This window comes from Lipotes vexillifer, unplaced genomic scaffold, assembly GCF_000442215.2.
Source record: "Lipotes vexillifer unplaced genomic scaffold, Lipotes_vexillifer_v1.1 scaffold627, whole genome shotgun sequence".
Taxonomy (NCBI): Eukaryota; Metazoa; Chordata; class Mammalia; order Artiodactyla; family Lipotidae; genus Lipotes; species Lipotes vexillifer.
In genome coordinates this window covers 1403062-1426594 of record NW_006787891.1, presented here as the reverse complement: position 1 = coordinate 1426594, position 23533 = coordinate 1403062, and the positions used below count along the sequence as shown (strand labels likewise).

At 37.8% G+C, this 23533-nt stretch overlaps 1 protein-coding gene across 1 annotated transcript in view; it reads right to left on the bottom strand.

Annotated features, from left to right (window-relative positions):
* Positions 1–22448, bottom strand: part of LOC103076114 (doublecortin domain-containing protein 5-like) — a 250403-nt gene extending 227955 nt beyond the window's left edge. The window contains exons 1-2 of the mRNA XM_007460935.1: positions 22416–22448; positions 4551–4643 (exon numbers count right to left, since the gene is read on the bottom strand). Coding sequence (XP_007460997.1) covers positions 4551–4643; positions 22416–22448 — 126 coding nt within the window. The remainder of the gene's footprint in view (positions 1–4550; positions 4644–22415) is intronic.
* Positions 22449–23533: the final 1085 nt, after the last annotated feature.

Genomic DNA, 23533 nt, shown 5'->3' with positions numbered 1-23533 from the left:
ATCAAGAATCCTGCCACTGACATTTTGATGAAGTTTCCAACCAATTTTCCTCAAACTTTGTTACTTTAAAAATTCATAAGGAGATAACCAACAAGGTCCTACTGTATAGCACAGGGAACTATACTCAGTATCTTGTAATAACCTTTAGGGGAAAAGAATATGAAAAATAATATATATATGTATATGACTGAATCACTTTGTTGTACACCTGAAATTAACACAACATTGTAAATCAACTATACTTCAATTTAAAAAAATGCTTTTAAAAATTGGAAAAAAAAATCATAAGGTCTTTTATTCTCAAAGCGCTACATTTTATGTGTTACCCTGAAAGATAACGCTATGCATGAAATAACTCATATACCAAAATCGGATAGGTAAAACAATACTCCTGAATTATATTACATGATATGATTTTTTTTTCAAATCACAGATGTTGCTAAAAGGGGGGAAAATGTTCTTTAAAATTCTTCATCATGAATCTTTTTTTCCTGCAAATCCTTTTTTTTTTCCTCTCTACAAAGGCAATGTGAATGGGGGCAAAAGAAGACAAAACTTGACCTTTTGTGATCCCAGCATTAATGGGTCTGTTCATAATTCAATCTATGTGTGTGTGGGAGCATCCATGTGGAAACATAGAGGCCTGAGAGACATAAAGCCTTTCCCTTTAAACATTATCTGACCCTATCAGTCCCATTCACAAAAGAAGGCTTACGTATGCATATGTTGAAAAAATGCACCATCTCATTGTGCAGCAGAAAGCCTACACATTCTACTCTTCATTCTCTGTAGAAATGCAGCACGGAAGTGACACTTGTACAGAATTTGGGAGAGTGACAAATGAGCAGGAGGTAGCAAAAAAAAAGAAAAAAAAAAGAGTATTCTGGTGAGGAAAAAAACCAAACTTCTGAAAGAATGCAAATGCACACCTGTCTATAAACATATACATAGACTTTTGCATAAGATGTAGGGCATTTTGGTCATTCATGCAACCCTTGAATTTAGTTGAATTCTCAAGATGATTTAGAGTAAACACAAAATATTATTCTGTTTATAATCATTCTAAAATGTATACCTATCAAAGTTGTACACTCTGAACCATACGTTGTGAATACTGTATTTTAACTATTATGGATGACTCTTTGAGGAGCTCCTGGTTTTTCTAGTGATGAGTTCAGCTGTTGACCTGAATGTTATGTGGCCTGGAGTCCATATATGTTAGTGAGGAGACTCCAGAGCACTTTATACTGAACTGTCACTTGAAATCAGCACAAAGGGTGGCAGCCTCCATGCTAGGAACATCATCTTGACATGCGGCATATGGGATAGTCTCGAAGCTGGGTCAGTGCTTAAACTTGAGACCAAGACACTTTCTAATTTACAGCATAGTTAAGAAGAACCAGAAAGGGGACAGGGAGATAAAAATGGGTGTTTTAAACTCCCTAAAGTCTCTTACTTGGTTCAGGCCCAAGGGTACAATGTTTTTCAGGTTAAGAAGTGAACATAATCAGACTTGACAAACAAAGGCTAGAAAAGACATAGGAATCTGTGAGCAAAATTAAGTATCTCTTAATCTTAAAATTAAGGATGAGCTGCAGTGTAACCACAAGGAAAACTGAAGTGTGTACCATCTCGTATTCCAATCACTTCCACTACTCCCAACTTTCTAATAGATTTCCAGACCCCTTCTGAGATGGAAGTTATTTTGGAAAGAGATCTATATTGTTTCCAGCCAGGGGTCACTTATGTGCTGCCTTTAGGCCTATTTGAGTCCAACATCCCCATCAACTCATGGGGGAAGGGGTGATTGAAAATAGAGACATGTAAAAATACCTTTATAACTCATCTGGCAAGAGGGGTATGATGATGGCAATAAGGATGATGTCAAGTATACTTTTGGAGGAAGCAATAAGTATGCACTTCACAGACCTCTGGCTACAGGAGCATAATTGACCAAGGGTCCAAGCTATTATGCTCTTACACCCATCACCAGGTTGGCACCAATGGCCAAGGATACTAAAGCAGGTCCAACCCAGGGAGTCACAAGACTCCTCTGATGGACAACTTTGACTCAAGGATACGTCAGCAGCTTTGCCAAACCCTCCTTAGACTGCACAACAGTCTAGGATACCTCCACCCAGTCTTCCCTTCCTCTCTCCTTCACTCATGTTCAAGCCTGCATTTCAAACTGACAGGTCTCCCAGCCTTACCTAGAGCTCTCCCCATTTTCTCTCACGGCATTTCTTCTATTAAAATCCATACATATTTTTGAAAATTCCATACTGGTGTCAACTTTTCAGAGAATCTGGAATAACACACTTTTAAACTGACAAAAAAATTACACACAGATTTCCAGTAGACCATTTCTAAAAAGCTTGATACAGTTCAACATATACCATCACATCAAAGTAGTCTCGTGATGCATACGTTATTATTCCGTTTTCATGTAGAAAAATTACATGAAATAAAATAAGATTTTAAGATAAAAATACAGACAGCAGATACCTAAATCTAAATCTCAGATTTCACGATGTTTACTTAAGGTTTTGAAATACGTCTAGAAATATAGTATTTTGTAAAAAAACTGTGGGCAAAATTAAATGTTGGAGTAATCTCCCCATCCCCACATTTTTCATTTCTTTTTACCATCATGATTTCACATCTCTGTATAGGAATTAGGCACAAAACTTGATGTCACTGACTTACACATCAAAATTAATAAATCACTTTCAAATTAATGATATAAAAATTATTCTCATAGTGTATGGAATATATTTAGAGGTTCTTACACACACGCTTTCACACCCACACACACAATAAATATTCCCTTCACTGTGTGATTTTTGAAGCCAACAAAAGGCATTTGGAGTCATAGCTGATCAAGCAAATATGTGACCAAATAAGGCCCTTTGCAGGAGAAAAAGTGATGCATATAGGTACTAAATAAACATTAAGATGATAATAAAGAAGTACCAAATAAGCATTAATACTGCTGGATTTTCCAGAAAAAATAATTTTCATTTCCAGCTTTGGTAACAAGGTAGCATTAAAAATGGTATTTTTAGCATAATGATCATTTTCCTGGGCCACTTCAAGTTTCCAGTTCCATTGAAATTATAGTTTTGCATAAAATATCAACAAGCAAAATAATTACAATATTTAAAATGCAGAAAATAGTTCGTCTATTCATTCTTTTCGATTATTTCTATTTATTCTCTAATAATAATTTGTTATTATAGATACAACTTTAATTATACTAATTCAACTAGAGATTTTTATTTGCATTTCCTAAAGTTGACGATATCAAGATATATGATAGATTCATTTTAAACTTACTGTGAAAATGTAATAAACTGTGATAAACAACATTTTTCAATTGGATAGAGGACAATATTTTTTAAATCTAGAACTAACAACCTAGTTTTTAACTTGTTAATATTAAGCGGAATGAGTCAGAACTATAATTTAAAAGTACACAATTGTTATTTGTTATATCTTAGAAAAATTCATGTTGAAGTTTTCTTATGAAATATTTCCTACTGAAATTACCAATCAATGTTTATAATATAATCTTTAATACTGCACATATATAAGCCCCAAATATTAAGGCAGTCTCTAACTTAAAGAATTGAATTCACTCAGGAAAGTTTGATGCATTATACTTGTTCATCTACTGTAAAATACATAGTTAGCAAAGGAGATGCAATTACCATGATAAGAAAATATTAAAGCCCTAAAGCTTGGATAGATTTCTTTGCCAAAATGTCAAAAGAGAATTACATGAAAGTTTAATTTTTAAATATTCATGCTATCTTATTCTTTGAAGTTGCTTATAGATTTTATTTACTGACAGTAGTACATGGAAATTAGCAAATTCATGATCTTTCCTCAGAAAGATTAAATGCTTTTGCATTCCAGGAAACTATATGAAAATCATTTTTCCCTTTTGTCTAACGCCAATTTTGTATTATTATTTCATTTATGGAATATGCTGTCAACTTCACAGCATGAGCTTTGGAGAGAAGAAGCCTTGCTTTAATAGTTCTTCTTTACAATATTGCCTCCAGAATCTTATGATTAGCTCACTTAGGCTTGACATTTATAAACTACAGTTTTTCCTTGATAAGAGATAACACTGCTAGCATTTCTAAAATTCAGAAAGATAATTCTATTCCTAGAAAGTCAGAAAATAAAAATAAGATTTTATTATTTGTTCAAAGTTCAATAAAATTTTAATGTTTTTCCTATGTTAGCATAGTCCATAATTTCTAGATTCCAGTTGCATGTAATAATTTCCTCATTTAGGAAATTTATGAGAAAGTATTCATAAGCAGTTTTCAGAAAATTATATGATTTATTCTTTCAAGCATATAACTATTTTTCAAGCGGCCATATCAATACAATGATTTCCAGTTTTGACCAGTTTTTTCATTATGTTTTATCAGATAACCAAAGTTGGTTCACTACCAAATCAAAGTAAAATCTGCCTTAATTTTAAAATTAGTATTTATTGTAGTTTTACAATACAATTTTAAAAGTAAGTTCCTTACTTCTTCTTGTGCCTTATGGTGTTCCTTTGCTGTCAGTGAAAGAATGACTTTTTCGGTAATTTTCCCTTTCTGTTCATCCACAGCCAGGTTCAACTAGAGAAATAAATAAATAAGTAAATGACATGAAAATAGGCACCTATTGACACCTAATAGCAATGTTTATTCAAACAACTAATTTAGCATAATCATGGAAGATGATTTCAAATTAATTTGGCCCATACGTATGTGAAAATGAATTCCATTTAGATTAAATAAGTCGAAATGTTTTTATATTTAAAACATTTAACACTATTTTTCACTTCCACTTTTACTGTTTTTAAGCTTACTAAAATATGATTTGGGAAGGGGTCCTTAACTGCAGACATTTGACACTGATGAGTACCTTTTAAAAGCATTTTGTCAAAATTAACATAGCAAAATTTTTTAAAATTAGGCTGATATTCCTATTCAAATCTTTCATTGCCAGTAGGGAATAAATTGGCTGCTGTTATGTCAGGATAAGAATTCAAGGAAATAAACCAAAAGCAAATGTCAATTCACTCTCGAATGGTTCAAAATGATTCACAATATTTCACGACAAAGAGTAAGTTTTACCTTAAATACCTGAACGGTTACTTCCAACCTGCTCCATGAACAGAGCCAGATAGAGGTCTTCTACTATTGGTGTAAACCCATGTCATAAAAAGGTGAATGTGGCTCATTCTATATTTCTTTATAAACAATCCCCACCAAAACAAAATGCTCTTTTCAAAAACAGGAAAAAGCTAAACTCACACAGTAATATTCACTCAGCAGATTGGTATTAATAGGAAGAAAGAAAATAACAGCCTGATACAGAACCTTCTGAATTGGAATATTTAACAATTCTTAAGCAATGGACGTGCCATGTAGTATCTCCTTATTGAAGATTAAGAATGAATAATGACCATGTTTTTTGTTTTGTTTCTTTTGTTAATGCTGTTGTTATTTTAAATAGGCTTTCTCAATTGTATGCCTGGCAAATCATGTTTGAGTTAACATGAATCTTTAATCTATACCCTGCCTGAAGACACACTCCTATACTTGGGATAGAATGGGAGTGGGAGTCAACAATATAACCTCCTCAATCTACCTATTCTTATATACTATAAGAATAGTATCAAACCTGTGAAGTCTTCATCTACTCATATGTGACACAGCTCAATTTATCAGAGATTCTGTTTTGGGAGAGGAGAAAAGTCTAAGGAATCCTTAGGTGATCCTAATGATCAATTTAGATAAGGAGTTGACAAACATTTCTATAAGAACCAGATAGTAAATATTTAGGCTTGGGGGAAAGGGGGACAGACAAGTCTCTTTTGCAATTACTCAACTCTGCCCCCATAGCATGAAATAGAAAATACATAAACAAATGAGCGTGGCTATGTTCCAACAGAACTTAAAAAACAAACAAGAGGCAGACTGAATTTGGACAGCAGGAAATGTTTGCAAATGTTTGCCTGTCCTAGACTGAGAACCACTGAAAACAAGTTTTTTTTTAAAAAAAAAAACAAACCAACATGTGATATACATGATGACTACAGTTATAATGCTATATGGTATATTTGAAAGTTTGTTAAGAGAGCAGATCCTAAGAGTTCACAACAAAAAAAACCATTTTTTTTAAACCATATGAAATGGTGGATGTTAACTAAGCTTACTGTGGTAATCATTCACAATATATAAAAGTCAAGTCAAAAAATACAATAATAATAATTTTTTAAAAAGCCATCATTGGGGCTTCCCTGGTGGCGCAGTGGTTGAGAGTCTGCCTGCCAATGCAGAGGACACGGGTTCGAGCCCTGGTCTGGGAAGATCCCACATGCCATGGAGCAACTGGGCCCGTGAGCCACAATTACTGAGCCTGCGCATCTGGAGCCTGTGCTCCGCAACAACAGAGGCCGCGATAGTGAGAGGCCTGCGCACCGCGATGAAGAGTGACCCCCACTTGCCACAACTAGAGAAAGCCCATTCACAGAAACGAAGACCCAACACAGCCATAAATAAATAAATAAATAAACACATTGTGTATTATAAAAAAAAAAAAAAAGCCATCATTATGCTATTCACCTTAAACTTACACAGGGCCATATGTTAATTATATCTCAATAAAAACTGGGAAAAATCATCATGTGAAGCTATTCTTAGAATCAATCTCCCCAAGAAATATTTTTTCCTGTGCTAAAGTAATACAGAAAATGTACTATTATAAAAAGTCAAATATCAAACTCAACTTCCACATAAGGAAGCCTATGTGTAAACTGTGGCACAACGTACTTGTGTCAAGTCTCTATGATTACTTCTTTATCAGGGGAGTCTCATTTATCAGGGAAGATATGTGAAGGAGAGTGACTGGGGAATATTCACCAAGGTCACCTTTTCTTCGCAAAGTTAATTTCCAAATGCAAAAACATTCAGAGCAGATCTTTTTTGAAGGGAAGCAAAACAAAACAAAAACAGAGCTATAAAACTCTTTGGTGCCACTGCAGTAGGTCCGATTCAATGTGGTCTCCCAGGACCATGACATGTAGAACTGCTTCCAAGTAACTCTTTAAGAGGTAGGAATTCTTTACCTATAAAACCACTACAGTTGGAAAAATCATCTCATTCTAACACTCAACTTCTAGCACTATCCTAATCTACATAAGCTGAGGGAAAAACATATCAACATTACTGAAAAGCATCATATGCATAGTACCAAATAGAGAACCCAGTAAGATACTGAGAAATAAACTGTCAACAAAACATAAGGATACATACATGGGGCCTTTTCTGAAAACAGCCCAGACATTCAAAAAGAGAGATATCTTAATACAGTCATTTAGAGGAAATTATTGAAAGTAAAAAGTCAAATTAAGAGAACACATTTTCACTTTGAGGTATTAATAATATGCAGTGCAAACAGCATCTCTCCCTCAAATTCCAGACACAATAACAACAGAAAGATTCTTCTCTCCTGTCACTTTGGAGGAGAACATCCTGTTTCTTCATTAAGACAAAACTAGATGCTTTTTATTTGCTGTTCTTCCTTAAAATATATGAAATAATTTTTTGTCAATGGGCTTGAAATTTCTGAGGCTAATTTTCATATATAAAGAGGTAGACACTTCAAATTAAAAATCAAAACAAACAGGAAGGATGAACCTTGAGGGCATTATCCTAAGTGAAAAAAGTCAGATGGAGAAAGATAAATAGCATATGATCTCACTTACATATGGAATCTTAAAAAAGAAAAAAAGCTCATAGATACAGAGGACACTGGTGGTTGCCAGAGGTGGAATGGGGGTTGAAAGGTGGGCAAAATGGATGAAGGAAGTCGAAAGGTACAAACTTTCAGTTATAAAATAAGTAAGTCATGGGGATGTAATGTACAGCATAGTGACTATAGTCAATAATAGTGTATTGTGTATATGAAACTTGCTAAGAGCGTAGATCTTAAGAGTTCTCATCACAAGGAAAAAAATCTGTAACTATGTATAGTGAGGAATGTTAACTAGACATTGCAGTGATATTTCTCAATATACCACAATAAAAAAACAGAAAGGGCTTCCCTGGTGGCACAGTGGTTGAGAGTTCGCCTGCCGATGCAGGGGGTGCGGGTTCGTGCCCCGGTCTAGGAAGATCCCACGTGCCGTGGAGCGGCTGGGCCCATGAGCCATGGCTGCTGAGCCTGAGCGTCCGGAGCCTGTGCTCCGCAACGAGAGAGGCCACAACAGTGAGAGGCCCGTGTACCGCAAAAAAAAACAAAAAAACAAAAAAACAGAAAGACGGCTAAAATTTGTATATAACTATGAAAAGCCAAATCTCTACCAAACAGGGGAATGGAAAATCAAGTCGCTTTTTTCTAACTACATCATGCCCTTTTAAAATGTGAGAAAACACCCCCAAATATTTGTGATACACATCAAAACTTACCAAGCTAAATAGGAAGGTTTAATTCACCATTTTCACCAGAGCTTGCTGCTAAGATTTTAAAAATATGTAAGTAACAAACACTGGCTATCCTAAATTAGGTTAAAGTTGGCTCATTCAATATTAATGGTAACCAGAAAAAAACAGACAAGAGACTACTCAAAGACAGTAGCAGATATGGAAGAAACAACGAACACAATGGCTCTGTCAAAGAAAAATGAACAAAATGATTCAAGACAATGGTCTGGTTAGAGAAACAAGATTAAAAAGGAGTAAATTCACCTCAAACAATTTGTTTAGGAATTAAGAAAAGAAATCCACAAAAGTATACCTGAAACAAGATTCCAATGAAGTGATTTCCAGTGGTTGTTACCTTTTAGACTATATTCTACATAAAACTATTAATGCTAACATAGCAGACATTATACTTTCTCTAAAGCCCTAAAGGGTCATAGATTAGTAAAGTATATTTAGTTTTATACAAAACATATGGCCCATTGTGACTATAATAGAAAGTACTCTTAATTTTGAGGAATTCTTCAAACATTTGCTGGCTCAGGAAAGCTCTACTATGGACATCCTAGAGAGGAAAACAGGCTCAAAACCTCCTGTTGGAGAAATACAGACAGAACAACAGTAATCTCATTTTATTGTATCATTAACATTATATGGCTTTTCTGTCCTGTTTTTTTAACTCCCAGAAAAATATTTTAAGGCATATTTATGAAAATCATAAAGACTAATTGTGTAAAAATTTTAACATGATATTAAGATAAAATAAAATCAATTCTATAGGAGAAAATAAATCTAAAGTAAACTCTAGAGTGTAGTTATTAATATTTTTAGAAAAGCTACAGTAATCAAACACTGGTATGTTCTATCTAATTCATATTGACATTCCAGATAGGTACCAGCCAAAGAGGGAAGAGTCTATTAGTCTAACCAAACTGTCAGTGCTCTGAACTGTAGTTCTGCAAGCAGTTTTCTCTGTATTCTCCAGAAAAGCAGCTAAAGATTTAAATGTGAAGCATATGATATGTGTTGTGTATAATGTTCTTAATAAAGCAACATAACCCAAGAAGAAAACTGAATCTTTCTATCAAAAATCTTTTTGACCAGTAAATATTGATCTATTAATAAATTATTTGATCCATATTTTACATGCAGATCAATATAGGCAATACAGTTTAGCATAAACAACAGGACAATCAGCCTTCATATATATTGACAAGTTTCCCAATGGTCTGTTAATATACAAAAGACTGGGACAAATTACTTATTTATATATACAAAACATGGTTATAAAGACCAGCTGCAGGTATTTTTTTGGAAAGTGCATTTTAATAAGGTCCTATTCAGTTAGGGAACAAATGGGGAAGAAGTAGTTTGCACTACAGAGTTTAGCGCGAGAGCTTTCTCTTTTTCTAACCACGAAATCAATCATTTGTCCAGACTGTGGGAGTCAGAGTTAGTTACTGAAAAGAGCTCCGTACATAAACAAGTCAATAACTCATTGTGTGTTATTGTTGAGCTGAAGAAGTCGGCTTTCAAAAAGCTGCCCCTGCTTCTCTCAGAATGAATGTCACTGTATTCAGAGACTGGGAGAGAGTCCTTTGTTTCCAGCCATTGCTGGCTGCCATTTATGTATGGGAACAAGAGGTGGCTGCTAGGAGTGCGGGGGAAGCCACTACTTGGTATCACGGATGTCCAGAAAAAAACTCTGAATTTTGTCAACCTAAATAATTTATGCGTGGAAATGCATTAATGGAATTGTTAAAGAGTGGCCACACACACAAAAACTGGTAAAGGAATGAAACGATAATGAGTCTGTATCATTTTAAATTGGATCAGGCTGATATTTTTGGTTCCCTACCTGTCAACAAAGATGAGAACAAAATATAGGCAATGGTTTGAAAAGTTCAAATGTACAAAATCAAATTGATAAACAGGTCAACATGTCAAATCAATGCTATCTGTTCCTGCCATAAATATTAAAGGTGGGAGAGGGGGAAGATGGTGGAAGAGTAAGACGGGGATCACCTTCCTCCACACAGCTACATCCGAAATACATCTACATGTGGAACAACTCCTACAGAACACCTACTGAACGCTAGCAGAAGACCTCAGACCCCCCAAAAGGCAAGAAACTCCCCATGTACCTGGGTAGGGCAAAAGAAAAAAGAATAAACAGACACAAAACAATAGGGACGGGACCTGCACCAGTGGGAGGGAGCCGTGAAGGAGGAAAGGTTTCCACACACTAGAAGCCCCTTCGCGTGCAGAGACTGCGGGTGGCAGAGGCAGGGAAGCTTCAGAGCCGCGGAGGAGAGCCCAGCCACAGGGGTGCGGAGGGCAAAGCACAGAGATTCCCGCACAGGGATCGGTGCCGACCAGCCCGAGAGGATTGTCTGCTCACACGCCGGAGCAGGCGGGGCTGGGAGCTGAGGCTTGGGCTTCGGGTAGGAGCGCAGGGGGACGACTGGCAGCGTGAACACAACCTGAAGGGGTTAGTGCACCACGGCTAGCCAGGAGGGAGTCCGGGAAAAAGTCTGGACCTGCCAAAGAGGCAAGAGACTTTTTCTTCCCTCTGTTCCTGGTGCACCAGGAGAGGGGATTAAGAGCGCTGCTTAAAGGAGCTCCAGAGACGGGTGCAAGCCGCGGCTAACAGCGCCGACCCAAGAAATGGGCATGAGACGCTAAGGCTGCTGCTGCCACCACCAAGAAACCTGTGTGCGAGCACAGGTCACCCTCCACACCTCCCTCCGGGGAGCCTGTGCAGCCCGACACTGCCAGGGTCCCGGGATCCAGGAACAACTTCCCCGGGAGAACGCACGGCGTGCCTCAGGCTGGTGCAACGTCATGCTGGCCTCTGCTGCCGCAGGCCCGCCCCGCACGCCGTGCCCCTCCCTCCCCCCGGCCTGAATGAGCCAGAGCCCCCGAGTCAGCGGCTCCTTTAACCCCGTCCTGTCTGAGAGAAGAACAGACGCCCTCAGGCGACCTACACGCAGAGGCGGGGCCAAATCCAAAGCTGAACCCTGGGAGCTGTGCGAACAAAGAGAAAGGAAAATCTCTCCCAGCAGCCTCAGGAGCAGCAGATTACATCTCCACAATCAACTTGATGTACCCTGCATCTGTGGAATACCTGAATAGACAACGAATCATCCCAAATTGAGGAGGTGGACTTTGAGAGCAAGATTTATTATTTTTTTCCCCTTTCCCTCTTTTTGTGAGTGTGTATGTGTATGCTTCTGTGTAAAATTTTTGTCTGTATAGCTTTGCTTTCAACATTTGTCCTATGGTTCTATCCATCTAGTTTGTTTTTACTTTTTCAAAAAATTTTTTTAATAATTATTTTTTTATTTTAATAACTTTATTTTATTTTAATTTTCTTTTATCCTCTTTCTTTCTTTCTTTCTTTCTACTTTTTCTCACTTTTATTCTGAGCCGTGTGGATGATAGGCTCTTGGTGCTGCAGCCAGAAGTCAGTGCTGTGCCTCTGAGGTGGGAGATCAAACTTCAGGACACCGGTCCACAAGGGACCTTCCAGCTCCACGTAATATCAAATGGCGAAAACCTCTCAGAGATCTCCATCTCAACACCAACACCCAGCTTCACTCAACGACCAGCAAGCTACAGTGCTGGACACCCTATGCCAAACAAATAGCAAGACAGGACCACAACCCCACCCATTAGCAGAGAGGCTGCCTAAAATCATTATAAAGTCACAGACACCCCAGAACACACCACCAGATGCGGACCTGCCCACCAGAAAGACAAGATCCAGCCTCATCCACCAGAACACAGGCACTAGTCCCCTCCACCAGGAAGCCTACACAACCCACTGAACCAACTTCAGCCACTGGGGACAGACACCAAAAACAACGGGAATTATGAACTTGCAGCCGGCAAAAAGGAGACCCCAAACACAGTAAGGTAAGCAAAATGAGAAGACAGAAAAACACACAGCAGATGAAGGAACAAGATAAAAACCCACCAGACCAAACAAATGAAGAGGAAATAGGCAGTCTACCTGAAAAAGAATTCAGAATAATGATAGTAAACATGATCCAAAATCTTGGAAATAGAATAGACAAAATGCAAGAAACATTTAACAAGGACTTAGAAGAACTAAAGATGAAACAAGCAACAATGAACAACACAATAAATAAAATTAAAAATACTCTAGAAGGGATTAATAGCAGAGTAACTGAGGCAGAAGAACGGATAAGTGACCTGGAAGATAAAATAGTGGAAATAACTACTGCAGAGCAGAAGAAAGAAAAAAGAATGAAAAGAACTGAGGACAGTCTCAGAGACCTCTGGGACAACATTAAACACACCAACATTCAAATTATAGGGGTTCCAGAAGAAGAAGAGAAAAAGAAAGGGACTGAGAAAATATTTGAAGAGATTATAGTTGAAAACTTCCCTAATATGGGAAAGGAAATAGTTAATCAAGTCCAGGAAGCACAGAGAGTCCCATACAGGATAACTCCAAGGAGAAGAACACCAAGACACATATTAATCAAACTGTCAAAAATTAAATACAAAGAAAGCATATTAAAAGCAGCAAGGGAAAAACAACAAATAACACACAAGGGAATCCCCATAAGGTTAACAGCTGATCTCTCAGCAGAAACTCTACAAGCCAGAAGGGAGTGGCAGGACATACTGAAAGTGATGAAGGAGAAAAACCTGCAACCAAGATTGCTCTACCCAGCAAGGATCTCATTCAGATTTGATGGAGAAATTAAAACCTTTACAGACAAGCAAAAGCTGAGAGAGTTCGGCACCACCAAACCAGCTTTACAACAAATGCTAAAGGATCTTCTCTAGGCAAGAAACACATGAGAAGGAAAAGACCCATAATAACAAACCCAAAACAATTTAGAAAATGGGAATAGGAACATACATATCGGTAATTACCTTAAATGTAAATGGATTAAATGCTCCCACGAAAAGACACAGATTGGCTGAATGGATACAAAAACAAGACCCATATATATGCTGTCTACAAGAGACCCACTTCAGACCTAGAGACACATACAGACTGAAAGTGAGGGGATGGAGAAAGATATTCCATGCAAATGGAAACCAAAAGAAAGCTGGAGTAGCAATTCTCATATCAGACAAAATAGACTTTACAATAAAGACTATTAGAAGAGACAAAGAAGGACACTACATAATGATCAAGGGATCGATCCAAGAAGAAGATATAACAGTGGTAAACATTTATGCACCCAACATAGGAGCACCTCAATACATAAAGCAAATACTAACAGCCATAAAAGGGGAAATCAACAGTAACACATTCATAGTAGAGGACTTTAACACCTTTCACCAATGGACAGATCGTCCAAAATGAAACTAAATAAGGAAACACAAGCTTTAAATGACACATTAAACAAGATGGACTTAATTGATATTTATAGGACATTCCATCCAAAAACAACAGAATACACATTTTCCTCAAGTACTCATGGAACATTCTCCAGGATAGATCATATCTTGGGTCACAAATCAAGCCTTGGTAAATTTAAGAAAACTGAAATTGTATCAAGTATCTTTTCCGACCACAGCGCTATGATACTAGATACCAATTACAGGAAAAGATCTGTAAAAAATACAAACACATGGAGGCTAAACAATACACTACTTAATAACGAAGTGATCACTGAAGAAATCAAAGAGGAAATCAAAAACTACCTAGAAACAAATGACAATGGAGGGGCTTCCCTGGTTGAGAATCTGCCTGCCAATGCAGGGGACACGGGTTCGAGCCCTGGTCTGGGAAGATCCCACATGCCACGGAGCAACTAGGCCCGTGAGCCACAACTACTGAGCCTGCGCGTCTCGAGCTTGTGCTCCGCAACAAGAGAGGCTGCAACAGTGAGAGAGTCCCGCGCACTGCGATGAAGAGTGGCCCCCGCTCACCGCAACTAGAGGAAGCCCTCGCACAGGAACGAAGACCCAACACAGCCATAAATAAATAAATAAATAAATAAATAAATTAAATTAAATTAAAAAAAAATGACAATGGAGACATGAGGACCCAAAACCTATGGGATGCAGCAAAATCAGTTCTAAGAGGGAAGTTTATAGCAATACAGTCCTACCTTAAGAAACAGCAAACATCTCGAATAAACAACCTAATCTTGCACCTAAAGCAATTACAAAAAGAAGAACAAAAAACCCCCAAAGTTAGCAGAAGGAAAGAAATCATAAAAATCAGATCAGAAATAAATGAAAAAGAAATGAAGGAAACAATAGCAAAGATCAATAAAACTAAAAGCTGGTTCTTTGAGAAGATAAACAAAATTGATAAACCATTAGCCAGACTCATCAAGAAAATAAGGGAGAAGACTCAAATCAATAGAATCAGAAATGAAAAAGGAGAAGTAACAACTGACACTGCAGAAATACAAAAAATCATGAGGGATTACTACAAGCAACTCTATGCCAATAAAATGGACAATCTGGAAGAAATGGACAAATTCTTAGAAATGCACAAACTGCCAAGACTGAATCAGGAAGAAATAGAAAATATGAACAGACCAATCACAAACACTGAAATTGAAACTGTGATTAAAAATCTTCCAACAAACAAAAGCCCAGGACCAGATGGCTTCACAGGCGAATTCTATCAAACATTTAGAGAAGAGCTAACACCTATTCTTCTCAAACTCTTCCAAAATATAGCAGAGGGAGGAACACTCCCAAACTCATTCTACGAGGCCACCATCACCTTGATACCCAAAACCACACAAAGATGTCACAAAGAAAGAAAACTACAGGCCAATATCACTGATGAACATAGATGCAAAAATCCTCAACAAAATACTCCCAAACAGAATTCAACAGCACATTAAAAGGATCATACCCCATGATCAAGTGGGGTTTATTCCAGGAATGCAGGATTCTTCAATATATGCAAATCAATCAGCGTGATACACCATCTTAACAAATTGAAGGAGAAAAACCAAATGGTCATCTCAATAGATGCAGAGAAAGCTTTCAACAAAATTCACCACTGATTTATGATAAAAAAACCTCCAGAAAGTAGGCATAGAGGGAACTTTCCTCAACATAATAAAGGCCATGTATGACAAACCCACAGCCAACATCGTCCTCAATGGTGAAAAACTGAAAGCATTTCCTCTAAGATAAGGAATAAGACAAGGTTCCCCACTCTCACCACTCTTATTCAACATAGTTTTGGAAGTTTTAGCCACAGCAATCAGAGAAGAAAAGGAAATAAAAGGAATCCAAATCGGAAAAGAAGTAAAGCTGTCACTGCTTGCAGATGACATGATACTATACATAGAGAATCCTAAAGATGCTACCAGAAAACTACTAGAGCTAATCAATGAATTTGGTAAAGTAGCAGGATACAAAATTAATGCACAGAAATCTCTGTCATTCCTATACATTAATGATGAAAAATCTGAAAATGAAATCAAGAAAACACTCCCATTTACCATTGCAACAAAAAGAATAAAATATCTAGGAATAAACCTACCTAAGGAGACAAAAGACCTGTATGCAGAAAATTATAAGACACTGATGAAAGAAATTAAGGATGATACAAATAGATGGAGAGAAATACCATGTTCTTGGATTGGAAGAATCAACATTGTGGAAATGACTCTATTACCCAAAGCAGTCTACAGATTCAATGCAATTCCTATGAAACTACCACTGGCATTTTTCACAGAACTAGAACAAAAAATTTCACAATTTGTATGGAAACACAAAAGACCCCGAATAGCCAAAGTCATCTTGAGAACGAAAAATAGAGCTGGAGGAATCAGGCTCCCTGACTTCAGACTATACTACAAAGCTACAGTAATCAAGAGAGTATGGTACTGGCACAAAAACAGAAATATAGATCAATGGAACAGGATACAAAGCCCAGAGATACACCACACACATATGGTCACCGTATCTTTTTTTTTTTTAAACAATGAAACATTATTTTTGCCATTAGATTAGCAAAGATTTTTTTTAAATTTTATTTATTTATTTTTGCTGTGTTGGGTCTTCATTTCTGTGCGAGGGCTTTCCCTAGTTGTGACAAGTGGGGGCCACTCTTCATCACGGTGCGTGGGCCTCTCACTATCGCAGCCTCTCTTGTTGCAGAGCACAGGCTCCAGACGCACAGGCTCAGTAGTTGTGGCTCACAGGCCTACCTGCTCCATGGCATGTGGGATCCTCCGAAACCAGAGCTCGAACCTGTGTCCCCTGCGTTGGCAGTCAGATTCTCAACCACTGCACCACCAGGGAAGCCCCTGGTTACCTTATCCTGATAAAGGAGGCAGGAATGTAAAGTGGAGAAAGGACAGCCTCTTCAATAAGTGGTGCTGGGAAAACTGGACAGGTACATGTAAAAGTATGAGATTAGATCACTCCCTAACACCATACACAAAAATAAGCTCAACATGGATTAAAGACATAAATGTAAGGCCAGAAACTATCAAACTCTTAGAGGAAAACATAGGCAGAACACTATGACATAAATCACAGCAAGATCCTTTTTGAAATGGAAATAAAAACAAAAATAGACAAATGGAACCTAATGAAACTTCAAAGCTTTTGCACAGCAAAGGAAACCATAAACAAGACGAAAAGACAACCCTCAAAATGGGAGAAAATATTTGCAAATGAAGCAACTGACAAAGGATTAATCTCCAAAATTTACAGGCAGCTCATGCAGCTCAATAACAAAAAAACAAACAACCCAATCCAAAAATGGGCAGAAGACCTAAATAGACATTTCTCCAAAGAAGATATACAGACTGCCAACAAACACATGAAAGAATGCTCAACATCATTAATCATTAGAGAAATGCAAATCAAAACTACAATGAGATATCATCTCACACCAGTCAGAATGGCCATCATCAAAAAATCTAGAAACAATAAATGCTGGAGAGGGTGGGGAGAAAAGGGAACACTCTTGCACTGCTGGTGGGAATGTGAATTGGTACAGCCACTATGGAGAACAGTATGGAGGTTCCTTAAAAAACTACAAATAGAACTACCATATGACCCAGCAATCCCACTACTGTGCATATACCCTGAGAAAGCCATAATTCAAAAACAGTCATGTACCAAAATGTTCATTGCAGCTCTATTTACAATAGCCAGGACGTGGAAACACCCTAAGTGTCCATCATCGGATGAATGGATAAAGAAGATGTTGCACATATATACAATGGAATATCAGCCATAAAATGAAATGAAATTGAGCTATTTGTAATGAGGTGGATGGACCTAGAGTCTGTCATACAGAGTGAAGTTAAGTCAGAAAGAGACAGACAAATACCTCATGCTAACACATATATACGAAATCTAAGAAAAAAAACAAAAAATGTCATGAAGAACCTAAGGGTAAGACGGGAATAAAGACACAGACCTACGAGAGAATGGACTTGAGGATATGGGGAGGGGGAAGGGTAAGCTGTGACAAAGTAAGAGAGTGGCATGGACATATATACACTACCAATAGCTAGCTAGTGGGAAGCAGCCACATAGCACATGGAGATCTACACTACCAATATATAAAACAAATAAAGGCAATATGAGTTCCCAGATATAACAACTACTTATTATAGTGCCAATCAATGTGTGTGCATGGAGGGGATTTTATGAAGACAGAAAATGGAATGTCATGTAAAAAACTGTTTTGGATTCTGGATTTTGCTTTTATTCCTGTCATTAATTTTATTCTAACCTTTGATTCCACCATAATGCTACTGGGCATATATACACTACCAAATGTAAAATAGATAACTAGTGGGAAGCAGCCGCATAGCACAGGGAGATCAGCTTGGTGCTTTGTGACCACCTAGAGGGGTGGGACAGGGAGGGTGAGAGGGAGGGAGACGCAAGAGGGAAGAGATATGGGAACATATGTATATGTATAACTGATTCACTTTGTTATAAAGCAGAAATTAACCCACCATTGTAAAGCAATTATACTCCAATAAAGATGTAAAAAGAAAAAAAGACATATCAACCAAAAAATATATTAAAGGTGATTCATGGAACTCTGACATGGGGTTTTTGAAGTGTGTGTGTGTGTGTGTGAATCTCTTTAAGAAATGATTTCATGTGCTCAACACTTGTAATGTTAAAGAAATCTGAACTATTTTTGACTTAAAATTAAATATCCTTTAGAGTTGAACTAAACCTCAAAATCATGATACAAATATTATACTCTTACTTCATCTTAATGTTTATTAAAAACCTACTATTTATTCAAAATCAAGCTAGGGACTGTGAAGAAGCACCAGACCAGGACTCAAGGTTTATAATTAGGCTGTGGGCAAATGAAAAATACACATGTTCTGTTTAATAAATGGTCCTCATGGTGGGGCGGGTAGGGGTGGTCTCTGAAATCTTTAAACAAACACTTAGCTCTTAACTAAATAAAGTTGGTGTTATAGGCAAGGAGAGAGTTGGAACCTAGAACTGAATCCAGTTGATTCCAAATCACCTCACCAATTTAGAAAATCACAGCATTAAATAATATAACATGCTTTCACATGCAACAACTGTACTAGACATTTTTCTAGGTAGAGATAGGTTAATAGCGAAGTGTGATATGGTTGAGGAGACAATAAATAAATAAAAAACAATAGAAAGTACGAAACAATATATGGCAGAAGGTAGATCATAATTCAAATGGAGGTATGAACAATACAATCTATAAGTATAAAGGGCAAAAATATTATTGGGGGATGGAGTGGTTGGAGACAGAAAGTCAAAAAACGATGAGCAGTACCTAGCTAGGAAAAGAAGTGATAATATAGAGCAATATTATTAATTAACATTACTAATTAGTAATTAATTACATGATAAAATTTGTTCTAAATACAATCAGTGATTGCTTTGACATGACTTTGGGAGGGGAAGGAGAGAAAACTGAGCCTTAAAGCATAAGCAGAGAGAAAGGACATAGCTGATCCAAGTGGGCAAGTCTTGACAATGGTCTGAATGGAAGGAATGACAACAAGGACTAGATGGTTAGTGTAACCTAATCTATTTCTTTTCTTTCTTTTTTTTTTTTATACAGCAGTTTCTTATTAGTTATCTATTTTATACATATTAGTGCATATATGTCAATCCCAATAAGGTGCTAGTCCTATAGTAAGGGCATAATGGAGGACTCAGTACTTAGCTTTCCCTTGGCTCAGCCCCATCCTCTCAAGCTATATATATACTTAACTCAGTTCCAGTCTTAGACCTGGACCTTAAGAAAGTCCTGACCTAGCCCCCACTTCTAACAGGGTTATCTCACTTAAATCCCTTCTACAAAAAAATTCAAGAGTGCCACTTTTACAATTGGGGAAAAGAGCAGAATCCTTAATTCAAAACTAGCTGCGAATTCTGTCTCTGCCACAAATTAGTTGAGACATTGGGCAATAGTGATGGTTCATACAGCCCAGGCCTTCCAAAGCCAGGGATTCCTCTCCCATCCTTGCCAATCCTTTGAACAAAAGCTACCTTTACCAGAGCCTGTAGCTTTTTGAGGTCAGTTTGTTTAAAAAGAGAATTTTAAAAAGAAATCTTCATAATATTTAAAAACGAGCAAACACTTCATAACCATTTTAAAACAGTAATATTTTAAAATATTTATAGTTTGTCTAAAGGGATGTAAAAGAGAATTCTCCATAAGAGCTTACCTTCAATTTAACACTTAAAGAAACAAACTGCTTTTAAAATCTCCTTCCTTTCCTGTTTTTTAAAAAAAGTAATCATAAACAAATTTTAGCCTTTCCACATTTGTGGGGAAAGTGGTGCTGAGTTAGTACTGACTTAGTAGCCAGATTATAAACTTTCTGCCTAAACATTCTATCACAATTAGGAATGCCACATGCCCTAAATTCAACTCAGCTTGCCGTGTCAGACTGACTCTCTACACCATTTCTTCCACCATCATGTGCAGTTTTGGAGGGACTGTGCTACTCTGGCCAAGAGGTAGACCCCTGGCCTCCCCAGACCAACCAGCCTCTCTTCAGAGATACAGAGTCATGAGAGGAACCATACAGAGACATAAACAGCTGGAGAGAATCTGTCCCACTAATAGCACTCTGAGGAGATTGTCCCTTAAATCCAGGTGTCTGGAGTTGTTCCAGTTCTTTCTACAGCCCCTTTGTTTGGTCTTTCCTTGAATTCCATGTGCTACTACCTGCCATCCCATTCAATTCTGTTTCTGCCTAAGTTAGCCTGAGACACACCCCACTGATTGCAACTAATAAACTCTAACAGATATGTCATATATGTCCTCACGGTAAATGCCACATTACTTTAGAAGATCTGAATGAGTCTCTATTCCTAGTAACTAAAGGTATCCCACTCAAATGTCTTAATAATGTGTCCTTTGGGTATTATAATGGGTAATGTAACAAGAGTAATGGTTTAAAGATTATGCTTTTCTTTTTGGCCTTTCCACGTACAAGACTGCCCAAACTATTCCAGGTATCCCTAATGATATTGCTTCTGTCATGTACAGCAGAAATGTGCAACAAAACAATATCCCTGCATATAAGACTGTTGCCTTGAGAAAGGATCTGTCTTTCAAGAAAACCCTTTACCACCCTCCATTAGCATATAAACAGCTAAATTTAGATGACTCAGCCCATAAATTTCCCTTTGTAAATTAAGAGTAATGACTGACTGCTATTAGGCCTTTGCTGGAATCAGGAATAAGATACAATGTAGGAACAAAATTAAAGCCTACCTCCTTCTGTCCTAGAGGAAAAATTGGAAGAAGTCTCAGAGAGAGAAGCAAGAAAGTAAAATAGCCAGAAGAATCAGGTCTTAAGTTCCCCTCTTTTAGGGTATGGCTTCGGAAGGGAGACAAGTGTCAGGTAAGCGGAAACAATCCTTGGGCAGAGGGGTCTTCTGTTCCCCTCCCCTCAATATGGACACAGGGAGGAAACTGTCCTGCAGCAACTTAGGAAACAACCAGGTTGACAAGATGACATGATACCGGCAGGCAGAGGGAGGCCTGAGGTTTAACTCTCCTGAACTACCCTTGGTTTCTGTGTCTTGTGACATGGAAGTGTCTCAGTGAAGTCTATCACAGGCTATTCACATAGTGAGGAGAGGCTGCTCTGTAGTGAGAGCACCACAGACCACTTGAGCCAGGGCCAAATGGGTGTCTCAGTCAGACTTTGGAGGGCTATCAGTCAAGTTTAGGTTGGATCATCCAGGAAGCACCACCAGAGAAAAGTGCCTTGGCCAAGAGAATGAGCTGTAAGTTCACACACTACAGGCCAGAAGAGCATCCAGCAACTAGGTGAACAAGGGACGTCCTTCCACTGGCGAGCAGCTGCTGTGCCAACATGTACATTCCAATGGGCTAGCATGACATCAGGGGCCCCTTACCCTGGTGCTTTAAGGAAAGCACCTTGTGTGAAAGCCACACAACCTCTTCTTCCATATACTACCTGAAGGAAACCAACAGAATACAGGAGAGTCTATCTGAGAGAAATAATGACCTAAAATAACTATTTAAATGATCAGATCAGACTAAGCTTTGAACTGAATTGGACATTCAGTTATTTTCCCCCCAGATCCAGTGGGCAAGAGCTCAGGAAGAAGTAATATTTGTGTCAGAAAATAACTCGGAGTCATTTAGTAGTTATTTTGCACACAAATTGTGTCCACACACATGAGAGAATCTGTTTACAGACTGAGCCAGGAACAAAGGCAAAAACAGTATTTATAAAGCAAAGGAGAGAAATAAAACACAATCAGACTGTACATTTTGGGGGGAAATTGATAAGCTGGTAATTACTAAATTGAGTAAATCAAATAAGGGTATCAAGGCAACCATTTTATTGTTTATGGATTCTTGAAAAAAACTTCAGAGTTCATCTGAGAAGCACTTATGTGGCAGGCTGCTTCTGAATTATGTCTACTTACCCTACTATTTTTGTTAGACCAGCCCTGCGCCATTTCCCGCACTAGAATGTTTCATTATTTTACACAGAGTAATGAACTGCATTTTTTCTCACCCACTAAAACAGCTATCTGAATCAGAGAGCTCCTTGAGAACCATAGTTAGGATTCTGGAGCCCAGAGAGGGTAAGTCAGATGGGCCTCTATCCTTCTAGAACAGTGTCTGAACATGTGTTAGGCTGGGTGTGATACACCTTACATCTCCAATAAGCCTATTTTCAATCATTATTTCCCACAGTGATGGGGGAAACGTCTCCATCAATCCTTTGTCACCCAACTTTGGTCCAGTCTCATTTGTGAAGCCCACTCTTGCTTTGTCTTCCCCTCGTGTGCATGTATGAGCCAAAATATACTGCCATATCCTATAGATGGTGCCCCTTCCTCTCTCCCTTCTTTCACTCTTTTATCTAGTATATTTACTGAATGGTAGTGCTGATACAAACAATGCACTATACTGGTTCCAGTGATACAAATATTGATTAGGTGACTCTGTACCTTCAGAGGGCTAACAGTCCATTGAGAATTACACTTCCACAGTCAGCATTTCCCTAATTGATTTCATTATGTTTGTTCCTGGGGTAAGGTACCATGTCTTATGATTCTTTTACATCCCCTAATAAATAAACCATAACAGGAAGATAGCAGACATTCAATAAACACCTGTGATGGATTAGTGATGGATGAAAATCCTCAAATTGTAAGTACTTTTATTTTTCATTGGACAACTTTCCTAAACTATGTGCTGTGTATTGTGATATAGGGATTTTTCAGTCAAATGATCTTCTGAAACACTAAGTTAAACCAAGACAAATGGGTTTCTTTATAGCATAGCTCCTAGGAGGTTTTAAGATAAATATGAGATAACATGAGAGCACCTCGGGATGTCCAGCAAGATATACTTTCAGGTATGTGTCAAGAGACCAGCGATTCTCAAGTTGGTCTTGAAAGTTGAGGAGCTATTCAAGAGTGAGTACAAAAGTGACTCAGTACCCAGACACAGGGAGAACAACTCTGTCCATCGTCAGCTTGGCTCAACCCTGTCTGCTGTGCTTCCCCCAAACTAATATATAATTCTTCCATGT